At 40.1% G+C, this 18470-nt stretch overlaps 2 protein-coding genes across 3 annotated transcripts in view; one reads left to right on the forward strand and one right to left on the reverse strand.

The window, feature by feature from the left end:
• The window catches only part of lrp1aa (low density lipoprotein receptor-related protein 1Aa), a 100634-nt gene extending 91952 nt beyond the window's left edge, over nt 1-8682 (forward strand). Inside the window, exons 70-90 of one of the 2 annotated variants that reach the window (XM_085273822.1) lie at nt 34-166; nt 277-399; nt 511-633; nt 828-965; nt 1045-1182; nt 1276-1395; nt 1675-1946; nt 2075-2256; nt 2370-2476; nt 2590-2709; nt 2818-2994; nt 3121-3261; nt 3369-3542; nt 3732-3893; nt 4037-4220; nt 4314-4421; nt 4596-4666; nt 4757-4850; nt 5005-5043; nt 5765-5909; nt 6773-8682. In XM_085273822.1, the coding sequence (XP_085129948.1) occupies nt 34-166; nt 277-399; nt 511-633; nt 828-965; nt 1045-1182; nt 1276-1395; nt 1675-1946; nt 2075-2256; nt 2370-2476; nt 2590-2709; nt 2818-2994; nt 3121-3261; nt 3369-3542; nt 3732-3893; nt 4037-4220; nt 4314-4421; nt 4596-4666; nt 4757-4850; nt 5005-5043; nt 5765-5909; nt 6773-6913 (2892 nt within the window). In that variant the 3' untranslated portion in view covers nt 6914-8682. The remainder of the gene's footprint in view (nt 1-33; nt 167-276; nt 400-510; nt 634-827; nt 966-1044; nt 1183-1275; nt 1396-1674; nt 1947-2074; nt 2257-2369; nt 2477-2589; nt 2710-2817; nt 2995-3120; nt 3262-3368; nt 3543-3731; nt 3894-4036; nt 4221-4313; nt 4422-4595; nt 4667-4756; nt 4851-5004; nt 5044-5764; nt 5910-6772) is intronic. The other variant, XM_085273823.1, reaches the window with a different exon arrangement.
• Nucleotides 8683-8741: 59 nt separating this feature from the next.
• On the reverse strand, nt 8742-18370 carry LOC146574283 (uncharacterized). The gene is made up of 19 exons (XM_085275470.1): nt 18279-18370; nt 17919-17991; nt 16834-17032; nt 16533-16699; nt 16342-16455; nt 15441-16255; nt 15170-15179; nt 13505-13530; nt 13177-13249; nt 12962-13024; nt 12584-12646; nt 12249-12311; nt 11623-11821; nt 11243-11418; nt 11076-11162; nt 10862-10945; nt 9585-10748; nt 9237-9454; nt 8742-9131 (listed from the first exon to the last, which is right to left on the reverse strand). Exons 2-19 carry the CDS (start codon nt 17967-17969, stop codon nt 9062-9064), a joined length of 3642 nt encoding a protein of 1213 aa, XP_085131596.1. The 5' UTR covers nt 17970-17991; nt 18279-18370; the 3' UTR covers nt 8742-9061.
• Between the last annotated feature and the right edge of the window lie 100 nt (nt 18371-18470).

Here is an 18470-nt window from a genome sequence, read left to right on the forward strand (position 1 = left end):
ATAATGAAAGCAATTCATTTGTTTTCTTTTCAGAATGGCTGTGATGTGAAATGTGACAGAGATCAGTTCCAATGTAAAAACGGCCACTGCATTCCCCTCCGCTGGCGCTGCGATGAAGATCCCGATTGCATGGATGGCAGTGACGAAGAGAGCTGTGACAGCGGCGGTAAGAAGCATGCGTCATCGTACCACCACTGGATATTTCTAACAAAGCTAATTCTTAAAATATCAGCATCTAAGACCGATGATAACTGAGCGCTCGCCGCTTTGTTTCAGCTGGTAGACACTGCCCCCAGGATGAGTTCCAGTGCAACAACACCCTTTGTAAACCACTGGGCTGGACGTGTGATGGTGAGGATGACTGTGGAGACAACTCTGATGAGAACCCAGAACAGTGTGGTGAGAACCAGTGCATTCCTCACATTGCTAGAATTACAGAAGACCATTTGATAGCCTGCTCTTATAGAGGTTTTCCTGTTCCTTAATGCTTTTTCTCCTTTGGTCCTTCAGTTAAATTCCAGTGTCCACCCACAAGACAGTTCCGGTGCCATAACGACCGTGTCTGTCTACCTGTATCAAAACGGTGCGATGGTGTGAACAACTGTGGGGACAACAGTGACGAACTCAACTGCTGTAAGTGTGCTTTTTTGAAAATGAGTATTTATTATTGGATTGATAAGGAGGGCAGGGTTTTAGTAACTTACTGTAACGTCAGATAAAAGCTGCGTATTGTTTTGCAATTGGATGTAAGACTTTTGTTATGGTTAATTTTTCACATGTAACATGTTAAAAATAACTTCTCTGTGACCCTTGTTCTCTTCCAAAAGGGAGTACCTCCAAACCAGCGTGCCAAAAGGACGAGTTCGGGTGCTCGAACGGCCGTTGCATCAGCTCAGTTCTGCGCTGCAACTACTTCAACGACTGTGAGGACTATGGCTCTGATGAAGTCAACTGCAGTAAGAAAGGTATGTTGGGCCACAGTGAATTTGTCACATTGGCGGTGTTCACCCTCTGACCGCCTGCTGCCCGTTTCCTTTCCCGCAGACACAGTACTGAATGACTGTCACAGTAATAGGACGGTGTGTGGAGATGGAGATGAAGCTCACTGCGTGGTCAACGGCACCGACTCTTTCTGCTCCTGTAAACCTGGCTTCACATCCAGTGGACGTAACAGATGTCAAGGTACCCTGGCTTCATTTTTCATGTGTCTTTTTACAACTCTAAGGCGTTTTGTGTTTGCGTTGTGTGTCATGTGGTTTTTGGGGTGTTTCACAGATAAGAACGAGTGCAAGGAGTTCGGAGTGTGTTCCCACATCTGCAACAACACTAAGGGTTCCTACAAGTGCAGCTGCCACAAGTACTTCAGCAGAATCAATGACACATGCAAAGCTGATAGTAAGTACTTCTAACCTAATCCAGCAATGTTTTGGGTTCGTTTGTTGTTTTGATTGACAAGCAAGGTTGCTGGTTCGATTCCAGCCAGAGACACAAATCCCATTTGGGGTTGCATCAGGAAATGTAAAACTGCCACATCAAATATGCAGAGTTACTCGCCGTGGCGACCCCTTGTGGCAAGGGAGAAGCAGAAAGTAGCTTCTATATACACACTGTACATTCTTTGTGTTTATTTCAATGCCTTCCTATACCAGAACTCACTTTGCTCTTCATCACCAGCTCAGAGACAAGTCCTCTACATCGCTGATGACAATGAAATCCGCAGCCTGGACCCTTCCATGCCAAACTGGCACTATGAGCAGATCTTCCAGGGTGATGCCAACGTGCGCATTGATGCCATGGACCTGCACGTGAAGACGAATCGCATTTACTGGACCAACTGGCACACGGGACGCATTTCTTCCTACGATTTGCCTTCTTCCTCCTCGTCCCCCAACAGCAACAACAACCGCGACCGACGCCAGAGTGACTCCAGGATCACCAGCCTTGAGGTAACTTTGTGTTTCTTGTGTGTTCTTGCTGCGTGTTTACAGAAATCTGATCTACCATAAACAAAGAAAGAATATTTGTCCAGTTTTATAGATTCTTGTTGCAGTCTCAATTTCTTGTTTGTTTTCAGATTCCTGATCTGAAAATGCCCCGGGGCATCGCTGTGGACTGGGTGGCAGGGAACTTGTACTGGACTGACTCTGGTAGAGATGTGATCGAGGTGGCCCAGATAAGTGGAGGACGCCACCGCAAAACCCTGATCTCAGGCATGATTGATGAGCCTCATGCAATTGTAGTTGACCCCCAGAGAGGGTAAGTGGTTTGTGGGAGGCGTAATATGCAGTCATATCGGAGAAAGGAGTTTGAGGAATGCACACTGTGTTTTAATTGTGTTGACATCAGAGAAATTACTTTTCATTCATTAGGAAAATGTACTGGGCCGACTGGGGCAACCACCCCAAGATTGAAACAGCTGCTATGGATGGAACCATGAGAGAGACTCTGGTTGAAGAAAACATTCAATGGCCAACCGGTAAACCACACAGCTATACAAAAGCAACACTTTCTTTTCATCTTGCCTGCAGTTAGTATCAAGTTTGAGTATTTCCTCTTTTAAACTTTCTCTAATTTACTGTGTGTGCATAGGCCTGGCGGTGGACTACTTTAACGAGCGTCTGTACTGGGCTGACGCTAAACTCTCAGTGATTTGCAGCGTGAAGCTGAACGGCAGTGACGCCATCGTGGCTGTAAACAGCATTAAAAACAGTTGCGTGGCATCTATTTGCATTCTACAGCTCCTCTTGTAATCACTTCTGATCGATCCGTCTTTATTAGTCAGGAATCCGTTCCAATTACACCTTTGTTTCCACTCAGAGCTCCATCAGCCCTTCAGCATCGATGTGTTTGAGGACTACATCTATGGCGTCACCTACATCAACAATTACGTCTTCCGGGTGAACAAATTTGGCAAAGGCCCCATCGAGAACCTGACAACCGGAATAAATCACGCCACAGATATCGCCCTGTATCACCGTTACAAACAACCTGAAAGTGAGTGTGAGGAAAAAAGAAAAGAGCAAAAGTTCAAACAGCAGCAGCAGTGTTTAATCAGTTAGTGCACTGAAGCAGCTGTCGCCCCCATTTTTAATTCTTGTTCTCACGCTCTCTTTCTATCAGTGACTAATCCCTGCGACAGGAAGAAATGCGAGTGGCTGTGCCTGCTAAGCCCCAGCGGACCTGTGTGCACTTGTCCCAACGGACGTACGCTGGACAACGGCACATGTGTAGAGCTTCCTACTCCCACGCTGTCTCCTATCTGTGAGTCCACAGACAGAAAGTACACACTCGCATACACAGAATGTACGCAGGCACTGCCTTGTATATGTATGTATATGCATGCTACTGAAAGATTTTGTCGCCTACAGCTCCTCCTAGCGGTCCCTGCTTAATCCAGTGTATGAACGGCGGCAGCTGTTTCCTAAATGCCCACAAGCAGCCCAAGTGCCGCTGCCAGCCTAATTATGGAGGAGATCGATGCGAGATTGACCAATGCAGGGACTACTGCAAGAATGGAGGCACATGCACACCTTCCCCTACAGGTTAGATATGAAAACGTAGCTTACTTTGCTATATTTATAATGCCCGATATTGCAGTTAACAGCTGGGTTAAAATATTGCTTTATAGGCTACCTTCATGGTTCTGTTGGCCCAGTAAAATATTGCACACTTTTCTCCATTCTCCACCCATCCTTCCCTTCATTTCTCTTCATGTATCTGTCCTCCCACAGGCTCTCCTACCTGTCGTTGCCTGACAGGCTTTACAGGACCAAATTGTAACCTGCACACTTGTAAGAATTACTGCCGGAATAAAGGCAATTGTACGGTCAGCGCTGGAAACCAGCCAACTTGTAACTGCCCCTCTGGCTTCCTTGGCGACCAGTGCCAGTACAGTGAGTGTTTGCGTTGTCTGTGTGACGCGACAAGTTTCAAACTGTTAAAACTGAAATAAAGAAAAAGAACAGTTGAAATGAGCCTTTATGATGTGGCCAGGAATTAATGCACCTACGTTATTTGTGTGCGCCCGTGTGTGCAGGAACCTGCGAAGCCCATTGTCTGAACGCAGGAACGTGTCTGGAGAGCGAAAGCGGCACCAAACTGTGCCGCTGCCAGCCCCAGTACACCGGTAGCACATGTGAGATTGACAGGTGTCACTACTGTCGGGATGGCGAGTGCGTCCGCAGCAATACTTTGACATCGGTGGTGAACTTCACCTGTCGGTAAGAGCACTTATAATTTGCCTCAGATTAACGGAAAAGAAACATAAATGCGTGAAGCTGTCACATTTTGCTCAATTTCTTTTTTTTCCATAGCTGCACAGATGGCCGAGTCCAGCCCAGCTGTTACACGTGCGATACGAACGAGTACTGTGCAAATGGCCAGTGCTCTATAGACTCCAATACTCGCCTTCCAAAGTGCATGTGAGGAGTGCATTCATTCATATTTGTTGTCTATCAGTCTTGGTTAAATCCTTTGCATTGTTTCATAGTGTGCATGAATATTTCTGTTTGCATATATCTCTGTCATTATAATACTGCATAGATTACATATTTTTTATTGTGTCATCTTGTATTGGTGTCTGTGTTCGTGTGTAGATGTTCACCTGGCTGGGAAGGGCATCGCTGTGAGTCTGTGGCCAGTAGTGATGCTTCAGGTTCAGGCGGACGTGAGTCAGCTCTTCCACTGTGACGTTGATAACAGAGGTTTCTTGAGTTTTGTTTGATGAGGCTGTTTGTTTTTAATTCTTTGTGTGCAGGCACAGTCTCCATACTGATTGCAGTGCTGATGCTGTTGCTGCTGATCCTCCTGGCTGCAGGAGCGTTGTTCTGGTACAGGAGAAGGATGAGAGGGTGAGTAACACGACATTCAAAACTTTGATTTACTTTGACCTCTTCTTTTTGTTTTTTTGTTTCCTTTTTTCTTCCCCCTTTTCTTCCTCCTTTCCGTTCTTCGATCTGCACTTTTACCCTCCTCCTCTGTAATGACATCTCTTCTGCTCCTCAGGTCTAGCCGGCCCGGAAAAACCGGCTCCAGACGCTTGCGGTAACGGCTGCCAGGGTTACACTTTTCTCTCCATGCCCTCTTTCAGTTCTTCATTCTGAGGCTCTCTCTTTCCCTGCCTCTCCCTTAACCATGAGTTCCTGTGCTGTGTTTGGTCCTTAGTGTTGTGCCATTTTTTTCTGATGGTCATTGAGGCTGTAGGTCATCCCGCTCCTACAGTGTCCGTCCTGTGTAGTTATTCTCTTTCAAAGCAGGGCTCCAGGGCAGATCTATTGAAAAGATTAAATGAATAGATCTGTCTGTGTGTTAGCCAGTGCTGTAGGTCTTTCATATTGTTGTCCATCATATTGTGCCATAATGTACTGTGTTGTGGTTTGAGCTGTGGTAGTGTCTCTTGTAGCGAGACATGGAGAGTCCAGTAGCATTGTTCCAAGCTCTGACTGGAAAATGCAACTTCCCAAAATCCAGCATTTACTTAGCCATGGATACTTCATTTGTATTTTAGAGGAATGATTGTGGATTTATTGGGGGTCTGGGAAGATATCCAGGTCCAGTATGTCTGGATCTGACATTACCTCCTGTACATGAATGCTGGGTTTGTGTTGGTCCTTGTGCTGTGGCTTAGCCTGGATGGTGGTGAGAGTCATGCAATGCCTCTCCCCTCCCGTCGTAATGTGGCTGTGTCCCTGCTTGCACTCTTCAGGCAGCTCTACTCTTGAACAAAAGATGAAATTATGACTGCTCTCCTTGTCATTTTGTATAGGGCCAAGGGCTTCCAGCACCAAAGGATGACCAATGGGGCAATGAATGTTGAGATTGGAAACCCTGCTTACAAGATCTATGAGGGCGAGCCTGATGACGATGCTGGGGAGCTGCTAGATGCAGACTTCACTCTGGACCCAGACAAGGTAGAGAAAAATATAGACGTGTGCAAAACTTCAGTCACTCTTCATTTCTTTATAGTGTTCTTGCAAGTTGCCAGACTATTATAATGCAGTTTTTATTTAAAAAAAAATGTCCTGAGTAATAGTTTAATAGTTAGTATTTTCAGTCCAGTCCTTGTACCTGACTATTTTCAGAGGGATGCTTTCTTGTTTGTTAAGCCACTTAACGCCAACCTATTAATCATTGAAGGGTTTAAAAAAGGTGCGTAACTCAAGTGATGAAGCAGTTTTCTGTTTACACATAACAAGCAACTTAGCAAAGAACCAGTTTTATCTTTAGCCACTTTGTTATTTGCAGACTGTCGCAAACATCATCATCAGACAGCACAGACAAGCTTAAAATAGTATTGTTGCACCAACAAGGCGATTCCCAAAAAAGCTATTAGCCCAAAAAATTGGCATCTCTCATCATGATGTGCAGTGTGTCCTTAAAAACACTTGATGAACAGCAGGTCATGTAATTAAGAAACAAGAAAGGTTCAGCAAAGACCTGACACAGGACCTGAGAGATGCAGGTGAAGCGATTAATCCAAATTTTCAGTTTTTTGATTCAAATTGTCATCAGTGTGTATGGAAGCGAGCTTTGAATGTCCTACAAGAAGAAGAAGCTTGCCTAAGAGAGTTCTTGGTATGTTGAAGAATAAAGCTGGTTATACTGCATTTCCATGTATGTTTGCACAATAAATCCAGCATCTATTCCACATTTATCTTGCAAAATATAAAAAAAAATTGGAATGACTGAAGACTTTTGCACAGCACTGTATATTCGTGATGCTAAACTTCAGTGTTTTAAACATGATGTGATGGATCATTTTTCTTCCTTCCAGCCCACTAACTTCACCAACCCAGTTTATGCCACTCTGTATATGGGAGCTCACAACAGCCGCAACTCTCTGGCCAGCACAGATGAGAAGAAGGAGTTGCTATCCCGTGGAGATGAGGAGCCCCTTGTGGACCCACTGGCATAGACCTTGGTGCCGGATCACGCTATTCCAAACACCCCCCCATTCTTGCCTTTTAAAGAAAAATTGAACAAAAAAAAAATCAATAAAAAGTGTGAGAGAAAATTGATAAACCATGTGAACACTGTATAAAATGTACAAAAATGAAGGACTACTTTTGTATGTGATTGCAGTATTATATTTTGTTCTTTTGAGATTCCTCTGGTCAAAAACAAATAACATTTTCTATGAGAGATTTTTAATTTCCACTTCGTCCCTTACCCTTTACCTAAATAGCCACTACCTCTGTGCAAAATGAAATGGAAACATGGAAATCATAAGAAAAAAAAAAGAAATGCTATCATTGGAGCAATTTTAATTTTTTATTTTTGTATGAATTGTATAGAAAAGACAAAAACATTGTTCCATTTCACCAGTGCCAACTGTCTGTTGTTTGTGTCGACTTTGAGCGGGAAAAGGCAAAAACTCAAAGTTTTTGAAATCGGTACATTTGTCATCTTGTCGAGCTTCTTGGCAAGAATGTGTGAGACAGATTTGTGATAGCACCGTTTGTGTATAGCACATGTAAAATGTCAATACCAGATGGCAACTACAGTATTTCCACGTATTTTTCTTTCTTTCTCAGAGAACAATGTTCATAAAATGATTGTGTGGTCTTCCTTGCACAGAATATCACATTTTACGGTATAGTGTATACTGTAGGCTTTATACCTTAAGATGTAAAGAAAATGTTTGTTTTTATCACTTTGTGTAACAGCTGGAGCTGATGTGTTGCTGTGGAGAAAGGATAAAGAGGCTTGTTGGTGCGTGATTGTGCAGTTATATGAAGAACGTGGAAGGTGGTTATGGGTTAAACATTCCAGGCAGAGTGATGGATGGAGATTATGGATGTAAAGCAATAGATGGGGTGATACTTTAATGGGTGGGTAGCTGGCTGTGTGTACATGCCCAGAAAACAGCTGGCTAACAATGGCGGGGGCTTTTTTGATAGAAGACTTATAGATAGTGTCATGTTTGCACTATTTAGCGTCTGTTTTCTGGTCTTCCTGTAGAGGCTGCAATTATGGTCAAATGTAAGGAAGGAAAGATTTCTTTTCTATGTGTGTTCTGCTTCTCCAGCCCTGGTTTTTGTTCTGTAAAGACCAGGTAGCATCCATCTGGCTTTGTGAGTAAATTTGCCTTCAGAGGATCAAAGTCTGTATGTTCACAGTTGTGTAATGACTCTGTCTTAAGTGCATTATTTTCATTTGATCCTTAGCGTTTCTCTGTTTTCTTTCTTCAGCCCTTCCCCATCTCTTCTCTGTGCCCTGCTGCTGCTAATGCTACCATTCTGGTTGCTCTGACACGTCCTTACGCTCAGCCTCTGTCCCAAAATGCTGCTTCTGTCAGAAATGTGTCAGCCATATCTTAATGCATGTGAAAAGTAACACAAGTCTTCAGTGTAACTACAATAACAAGTTTTTATTTTGCTTACCTGTCAAGCCAGTGTTATTTTATGCCGTCGTGTATGTTTTGTCTTTAATTGAGAGAGAAGTACAATCATTTTACCGAAAGGACATTTTTGCTAAATCATATGTGCATTTCCAGACTTTTGTTTTGATTAGTCCTTGGTTTTTTAAAATGAAAAATGACACATAGCTTTTATAGTACACAATGCATGGAGGCGCAGACTTTCTTCTGAAAAGAGAATAATGTTTAATTTTTGCTGGAGTACTTTACAAACTAAATAACAGATATTGTTATAAATAAAATTTTAAAAATTGTACAGAAAACAAGCCACAGTGTTCTGTGTTTTGTTCACAACCGGTCCTGATAAAAGGAGGAATTCAGTGTGGAGGATTTAATCATTTATTAGGCAAACAGAAAGTCAGACCATCAGCACTGTAGACCTGAGATTATATAAATCTGTGTTTATGCAAATCTACATTTTATATTGTTACATGATGAAAACTTTGACAATCAACAGAAAAAAAAATCATCACTTAGTATTTGAAGATAATATATATAGCTAATGAAAGAAGTCAATTCTAAACTTTACTGATCAGATAAAACATTAACAGAGAAAAGAGCAAAACAGAGTATTTGAATTTCAGTGTCTGTTTAAAGAGTCATCTTTAAACATTTTTAATCCAGCTGCACTTTGTATTAAGAACGTCACTCAATGCCTTTGGCCTTTAACTCTTCTTTGACTCTGCTCAGGTACTCAGGGTCAGGATACCCAAAGCTGTGGAAACAGAACATATCCAAGGTTAACATGTAGTATTTTATTAGAGAAAACAGTAAAAGAAAACATTTACCGCAACACAAGTAAGAAACCTGGCTACTCTACCTTTCTGCTCCTCCTGACGTGGATGTTTTGTGGTGAATGTCATTCCAGGTCACCTGGCCGTCCATTCCAGTTGTTCTGGATGTCCCAATAGTAAAAATGAGCCTCTGGTCAAACGCTTTTTTCAGCAGTCGCAGCACTTCATTGCCCTCTTTGTTGTTTGGAAGATATGCTGTTCTACTAATACCATAATAGTGCTGTCCAGGATTGGGATGTTTTGCCTTAAAAGCAGAATGGAAAGTAAATAATTTTTATCATTTTTTTTCTTTTTATAAAACTTCAAATGAAAACACAATCATGTTTTGTTTTTTTAAACAGGGACATAAGCATTCAAATAAAATGGTCATTTACCGTCTGTGTTCCACTTGGAATCTCATAGCTGATCTTTATGGTGCCACAGTCTGAGTATCCAGGGAGGGAAAATGTGAGTATCTGGTGTGACATTCTTCCATCTGGTTGGTCTCCGACTATCTTACCAAAGACAACTCTGCATATAGGACAGATGGGCCCATTCGCCTTCTCCGCTTGTTTCAGACAGTCTTTACAAAATTCATGTTTACAGTTGAGCAGTCTCTTGTTTTTGAATTTATCCAAACATATAGGACACCTTTCATCACTTTGGTCACCTGCTCTTTTCCCACTGTCAGTTGGTGGGTCAATGTTGTGCTTCCTGTTTGCTGATTGGCCACTCAACACAGGCTCATTGGAGGCCCCCTCTGATTGAGAAATGATTGTGCCACTGAACCCAGTGGCACCATGGAATTGGGATGAAACAAACCTCTGGTGTAGACAGAGAAGTGCTCTGAGGGCGTGGCTCTCCATTGAGGCATTTCCTTCTTTCTTGTAGAAAGCTTTGACATTAACTTTGCCTTGACCAATGTCTGAATCTTTGAATGCTACGTTAAACTTAGCTTTGATCTTTTCTATTTCCTTGTTATAAGAGTTAGTCATCAACTTCCAAAATGTCTTCTCAATGATCAGTCCTGCATGCGGGAAATCATCTTTGATGGTCGCGTCAATCTTCAGTGATTCTTGAGTCTCTCTTTCATACTCTTGATGAGAAGCATCTGTGTTTCTTTTCCAATGTGTATCTGCATATAAGCACTTACTGATAACATCTTGACTTTGTCCTGGTCCACGCACAGTCATTGTTTCAGAGGTCAGAGTAACCAAAAGCTTGTTTTTCTTTTTCTGGATGGTTTTCAGTGCATCGCCCCACTGATCTGAATCTATGAACTTGAGAGGAATAACTGAGCCACTGGATTCAACTAAGCTTTTCTGGACGAGGTTTACAAACTCCTTGAGAGCACGGTCTGGTCTCCCATGGTTTTGGTCTTCTTCAAATCTCACCTTCACATCTGCCATGATTTTAACTCCATTCTCTTTCTCTATAAGTTTCATTTCCTCTTCGTACATGTGGCTCACGTACCAGAAAAGACCCACTGGGACAGAACAAGTGTACATTTCTTCACCTGCAGGATCTCTGCTACTCTGTTTCCCCACCTGAACTTGCTCCTGAAGATTAAAAAAAAGGTAAAATAATCTTTAAAAAAAAAAGATCATTATGTTTGTTTGTTGAAGATCTTCTTTTTCATTTTTATGTTTGTAATTAATGACACAGTACATACAGTTTGTAAGTACATTGGGGAAGTACCACTATCTTCTTCAGTTGTAGAACCTGTGTTACTCTCCTTCCCTGGCTGAATGTGCTCCTGTTGAAAAAACATACAGTATATCGTTTATATACATACTGTATACTGTATAATGCACTTATATACATACACTATACAGTATATCTCATTAATATTTTGATAAACTTTTAATTTATGACCCAGTACATACATTTTTTGTCTTTGGCATGAAAGAAGCACCCATCTGGTCTCCAGCTGTAGAACCTGTTTCACTCTGCTCCCCCTGTTGATCTTGCTCCTGTTAAAATACAATACATTATTAAATTCAATAGCATGCATTAATATTTGTTTTTTAATGATTTACTACATTTTACATACAGTTTGTGGCTCTGGTAGACTTACTGAAGAATCATCTTCAGTAAGTAGTTGTGTATCGAGCTCTGGAGATGGCAGTGTCAGATTGATGGATGTTATGGTGACCGTTGTTTTTTTTCCCTTTCCAGCTCCCTTCTCAGTTAGTGTTTCTTTACTCAGTTTCAGAAGCTCAGTGATAGCTTAAAAGAAAAAACATAAAGAATTTTTTTTAACCAATATAAATATACAGGAAGAAGTCAGTGTGTGTGTGTGTGTGTGTGTGTGTGTGTGTGTGTGTGTGTGTGTGTGTGTGTGTATAACACTATGTATTTTGGAGAAGTTATAAAGACAGTAGATTAATCAGATGATTATTAATCAAATGATTATGTAGGACTTGACTGCACCTGGAGCTGGTTTAATGTTTATCACTGCACGCCCATCTTTTAGGATCCTTTTCACTGAACAGTCCACATTAGGTTTACATTTGTTGAACCAGGACTGAAGCATTTTCTGTAGACTAGTCTCAGGCTTCTTTGTTTTTTGTGGTTCATCATCAGACTTTGTCCACTTCAGTGAGAGAACAATGAGAGCTCCATCTTCAACCTGTGATAAAAAGAAATGAAATAAACAATTGATAAAGCAGTGTAAATCTGTGTAATCCTATGATATTCAATGAAAATAAAAATATCTAAAAGCCATTTTAATCATTGTTTAAATTTATATCTTTAGAATTATTTTTTCACTTTTACAATGCAGATAAATAGTGTGAGGTTAGCCACATGTCATATTTTCACATTTTCAGCTTGAACAACTTTACAAATCTTCTCACTGGCGATCACAGTCACACTGAACAGCTTTACACAGCATTGATCATGTATCTCCTGAACCTCCACTGTTGATCAGCTGAGATTATCATATTGATCTTGTGTAATCAATACTTTCACTTTCACATAATCTTGTTTGGAGCTGGAGCTTGTTTTGTGTTACTGAGAACTTAATCATACACACACAAACTGATCAAAACACTTACTGCAGCAGGTGTATCGGTAGGTTTTAGATGTTGCTCATTTTTGCCCATAGCAGAAGGCTGCACCTTTAATAATGATAAAAAGTCTTTTTAAGTATAAAAACAAACTCTTGTGTTGAAAGTAAAACAAAACAAAACAAAAACAAGCATACTGCTCCCAATGAAGATAATAACTATGGCTATTTAATGACTGAATTAACCCCCAAAATTTTGCAATCTTACAAAGTTTTTTTCACTGATGAACCTCCAGAGTGGATCAGCTGAGATTATTATGTTGATCTTGTGTGCTTAATTCTCGAAAACGTACGTAACACACAGAAACTCACAAAAACACTTACTGCACCAGGTGTATCAATTGGTGTTAGGTGTTGCTGGTTGACACTCAAAGAAGAATGCTGCACCTATAATAATGGGAGGACGGCTTTTTAAGTATAAAAAAAGTGTTGTGTCAACTTAAAAAAGAAGTTTATTGGTGCTAATGAAGGTGGATATTCACTAAAGTTGATTATTTAATGACCCTTTAACACCAAAGCTCCTGTAACAAATTTGCAACCTTATGAAGTTTCTTCACTCATGAACCTGATCAGCTGAGGTTAGCTGAGCTTGTGTGCTTTCACTTTTACTTACTTTTTACAAGAATATGGATAAAAGCTGGAACTGGTTATGTTTTATAGAACAGATGAAGCATAAGCACACAAACTCGGCAAAACACTTACTGCAGCAGTTGTATCTGTAGGTGATGAATGTTGCTGGTTGTCACTCAAAGCAGAATGCTGCATCTATAATAATGAAGAAAGACTTTTAAAAATAAATCAAACAAAGTGTGGTGTCAAAAGTGACATTTGAACGCCGCTCCTCCTTAATGACTGCATTAACACCACATTTCCTGTAACAATATTATTGTATTCTGATTCGGTGCTAGTTTACGTACGCTCTGGTCGTCAGTCTCCATGGGTTCCACCATGTCCGTGTCCGAGTCCATGTTTCCGATTTTGATCGTCTTCCTTCAAAACACAACACAAACAGACGACATAACAACAGTGTGTTTTTTACTCAAACAACCAGCAATTCTTTATTTGCTGATTTTATATATAAAAAAAACGTTTCCATAAATTAGCTAACGTTGCTCTCCGACTATCCTGCAGAGCTACACTCTCGGATACACTCCACTTTCCAGTTTCCTTATGTCTTACATTTTAGCCAAACCTGTACAAATGTGTGTATCTGAACAGAAATATACCTGGAAAATATTACTTTACCTCGTATATGACTTACTCCTGCCTCGCTACTTTAAACACTGGTACTTCCTTATAAACGAAAGCGAAAGCTTGCAGCTCCGCAATAAGGATCTGCGTCACACTCCAAACACGCAAGTGCACCTCTGTCATTTCCAGCAGTGTTGGCAAGAGGTCTGTTCGCTTAGCTGACTGTGGAAACTAAATCCTTCTTCATTGCTAGAAAACTACAGAAAATGTTCTTTATGTTACATGTATGTTGTCTGCTTTATGTTTCAGATATTTTTAAGAGTTTGTGTAAGATCGTTTTTGTTAAATATCTTCTGTCTTATATGATTCTGACGAACACTGCATTGATTTTTATTTCATCTTTGACTCCCTTCAGAACTATGATACCTGAGGGGAAAGTATTAATAATAGCCTATAACTCAAATAAAAGGTCAAATGTATACCAGAATGCCAGAATCCACTGAAAATTTTGGTTTTAACTTTAAAGTACCTCAAGTACATTTTCTGCTGATATTTCACAAATTCTACTCATTTTCCACTCACTGTAAAAGGTTTTGGTGTTCTGTTTGTATTTTTATAACATTTTTAAAAATGCTGTGATGAACTTTTTTCTTAGCCTTAAAAATGCCCCTCTGTCCTCATTTATTATAATTAATTTAATCGTATGTATTTTTAGATGCAGTATACAGTGGGAATGATCCTTTAATACACAGTATACCTACAGAAAATCTTATATGCAGTATAGGTGCAGTGTTGGGGAGTAATGGAATATGTGTACTGACGTTACGTGCTTAAAATACAAAATATGAGTAACTGTATTCCGTTACAGTTACCGTTTAAACAGGTGGTATTTAGAATACAGTTACTTTGTTTCATATGTTAGGCTGCAGTGTTGGTCAAGTTACTTGAAAAAAGTAATCAGATTACAGTAACGCGTTACTGCCCACCTCTGTTAGGCTGTCCCCTGTCTATTTTTGGTAATTCCAGGCCGGTTTAAACCCACACAAAACAATGTCTAGGTCTCAAGCTCGCGGCCCATGTCATCTCTACTTGCATAATGACGTGAAGAAATATTTTTAAAAATTATTGCTCAAAAAATTATTTAATATGAAGGCAATAGGCAGAGTGTTACAGGCATAACCCTAAAGAATAGCCTCGTGGTTGTAAGTAAGCTATTAAAACTCGACTGTACACTGTGTTCGTGTTTTCCTCCGAAACAGTAAGTTCCGTTGGAGCAGCCTTTCAACGCCTCTCTCTGTCTCTCGCTAGCAAAGTTGATCCAGTCAACAAAGTAAAGCTAGTTTTCGGCTACGAGCGGAACCCGACGTAGCCAGAGGTCCCTTACAGTTTTATATACGCGGCCGCTGCAAAAAGTGCAGCCTTATCTAATGTCCACCCTACTGTTACTCATTTCATATTAAGATTTAAAAATCTAGTTGGTATTGGTATGGCGAGTAGCCTTCAATAATAGTAATAAATCACACAGCAATAGTACATTCATGTAGTTGTAAAAAGCATGATAATATATTAAGTAATCCAAAGTATTCAGAATACTTTACTCTCATTGAGTAACGTTATCCTTCTGGGGGTTCAGAGCACACGTTACAAAAAAATACGTTACAAAATACATTTTGGGGCGTGTATTCTGTAATCTGTAGTGGAAAACATTTTAAAAGTAACCTTCCCAACGCTGAGTATAGGAGGTTGCCTTAAAATGTAGGAAGAGGCACAAGATAAAAGGAAAGTTATTACACACAAACGCCAACATGCAAAAAAAACCTTTTTATTTCTTGTTGCCATGTTTCAGCAAACATGGTGGAATTTAGAGATTGGGTTGAACAAAGGTTTCAGAAGACACAATACAAAGCTACATGGTAGCATTATGAAATATATACAAATTCCACTGTAAGCATGCAAATAACACAAGAGTTTAACACTAGACTGAGATTGCTATAGCCACAACCAACCCCATATTCCAGTAGCAGCACTGGACTGGGAGACATTCATGGGAGATGTGGCAGTTTTCTGATATAAATGAAAAAGCTCTCTGACAGCGTGGCTCTCCATGGAGGCATTTCCTTCATCTTTCTTGTATAAGGCTTTGACATTGACTTTGCCTTGACCAATGTCTGATTCTTTCAGTTCCACATTAAACTTAGCTTTGATCTTTGCTATCTTCTCACTGCAAGAGGTAATCATCACCTTCCAGTAGCTCTCCTCCATCGTTAGTCCCATATGCATCAGATGGTCTTTGGTGGTCACGTCAATCTTCAGTGATGTATCTTGAGTCTCTCTTTTATACTCTTCATGAGAAGCATCTGTGTTTCTTTTCTGCTCTGTATCTGCATTTAAGAACTTTTTCATGGCCTCTTGACTTTGTGTTGGCCCACGCACAGTCATTGTTTCAGAGGTCAGAGTAACCAAAAGCTTGTTTTCTTTTTCCTGGATTGTTTTCAGTGCATCGCCCCACTGTTCTGACTCTATGAACTTGAAAGGAATAACTGAGCCACTGGATTCAACTAAGCTTTTCTGGACAAGGTTTGCAAACTCCTCGAGAGCACGGTCTGGTCTCCCATGTTTTTGGTCTACTTCAAATCTCACCTTCACATCTGCCATGATTTTAACCCCATTCTTCTTTTCTATATGTTGCATTTCCTCTTCGTACATGTGGTTCACATACCAGAAATGACCCACTGGGATGGAACAAGTGCAAATCTCTTCACCTGCAGAAACTGTGCTACTCTGTTTCCCCTCCTGAACTTGGTCCTGGTATAAACAAATAAACAAATGAGCAACAACAGCAACAACAACAACGTGTGTGTATTTTTAATGATTTACTACACAGTGCATACAGTTTGTGGAGCCGGCACAAATGTACGATGGTTTGTCAAAGCATCCTCTGAAGCACCTGTCTGTTCTCCACCTGCTGAAACTGCTTTACTTTGCTTTCCCAGTTGAACCTGATCCTACAAATACAGTACATCATTAATTTTAACAGAATTCATTTATATTGGTTTTTAATAATTTACTACATGTTACATACAGTTTGTGGATCTGGCACAGATGCAGAAGGGTTCATTGAAGCATCCTCTGGTATTTGTGCATCAAGCTCTGGAGATGGCAGTGTCAGATTGATGGATGTTATGGTGACTAAATCTCCATCCTTCCCAGTTAGTGTTTGTTTATTCAGTTTCTGAAGTTTAGTCAGGACTTAAAAGACAGAGACAAAATGGATTCTTTTTTGAAACCAATATAAATATGCAGAATGAAATAGAAATAAATGCTTTTTTTGGAGAAGTTATAAAGATAAGAGAGTAATCAGATGATTATGTAGGAGTTTACACCTGGAGCTGGTTTAATGTTTATCACAACACGCCCATCTTTTAGGATCCTTTTCACTGAACAGTCCACATTAGGTATACATTTGTTGAACCAGGACTGAAGCATTTTCTGTAGACTAGTCTCAGGCTTCTTTGTTTTTTGTGGTTCATCATCAGACTTTATCCACTTCAGTGAGAGAACAATGAGAGCTCCATGTTCAACCTGTGATAAAAGAAATAATAATAAAACACTAAAAACATGTAAGCCTGTGATATTATGCTGAAAATCATTAATTTAAATAAGTATAGTTTAGCATTGTTGAGATATATCTTTTTAGAATTATTTTCTTTAGTATTATAATGAATAGTGTGAGCTTAGCTACGTGTCATATTTTCACATTTGTCACACTGATGTCGCCTTGCAGCCTTAGAACTTTACAATGTTCTTACTGATGATCAAAGTAACGCTGAACAGCTTTACACATTGTTAAGTTCCTCAATCTCACAACTCTTACAATACAATGCTGATGGTTTATATTTCATCTTATGCTAATTCTCATGGCCATTGATCAGTGGTCTTTGATCAGTGAGTTTTGGTCAGTGGTTGTTGATCAATGATCATGAGAATTTGTATAATTAAGATTAAGGAACTGACCTCCCAGCCCATTGTTCCTTCAGTGAGCTGGTTTCAGTCATTATGCAAATGTACTGTTTATAAGATTGGGGAAACCTGCAGTCAGCTGAGACTGAAGAAGTCACTTGGATGAGTGACAAAACGTTTCTCCCACAAAACGCTACGTCCAGATGAACAGAACCAACTTTTGGACACCGCCAATAAACTAATATTATGCTGACCTTGTAATCTCAGTAGTTTCACTTTACGTTTTACAAGAATACGGAAAAAATGGAGGACATTAAGTATAAGCACACAAACTCACCAAAATAAAAAATCTTTTTAAGTATAAAAGCAAACCGTGGCCTCAAAAGTGCACTTTAAAATATGTAAGGCTCCTACTGAAAATAAGCACTGTGGATATTTAATGACTGCATTAACACCAAAGTTCCTGAAACTATATTATTTTATTCTGATTCGGTGTTAGTTTACATACTTGGCTCATGTCATCAGGTCTGTCAACCTCCATGGGCTCTGCACTGGCCATGTTCAAGATTTTGATCGTCTTCCTTCAAAACACATCAAACACAGACGACATGACACAGTGTGTTGCACTCAGACAACCAACAATTCTGTATTTGGTGATTTTATATAAAACTATTCTCATAAATTAGCTAACGTCGTTCTCCACCTAACCTGCAGAGCTACACTCCTGGTTGCACTTCACTTTCCAGTTTTCTAATGTCTTACATTTTAACCAAACCTGTAACAACCACAACGTTATATCACACGTTTTATGTATCATCTAAACAGAAATGTATCTTGAAAATATGACTTTACTGCGTATTAGACTTACCCCTGCCTCGCTACTTTAAACTGTTTTTTCCTTATAAACGAAAGTGAAAGCTTGCAGCGCCACAGTCACGCCCCAACACGCAAGTTCGCCTCTGTCATTTATTTGGGACAGAGTGTCCTCTGTTGTTGACTAAAGGTCCGTTTGCTCAGTTAAAATGACTGTGGATACTAAACCTCCCTTCATTTCCAGAAA

The sequence above is a fragment of the Mchenga conophoros genome, linkage group LG5 (assembly GCF_057382185.1).
Source record: "Mchenga conophoros isolate Kocher_MC1m ecotype Shallow Benthic linkage group LG5, M_conophoros_male_GT1.1, whole genome shotgun sequence".
In the NCBI taxonomy this organism is placed as follows: Eukaryota; Metazoa; Chordata; class Actinopteri; order Cichliformes; family Cichlidae; genus Mchenga; species Mchenga conophoros.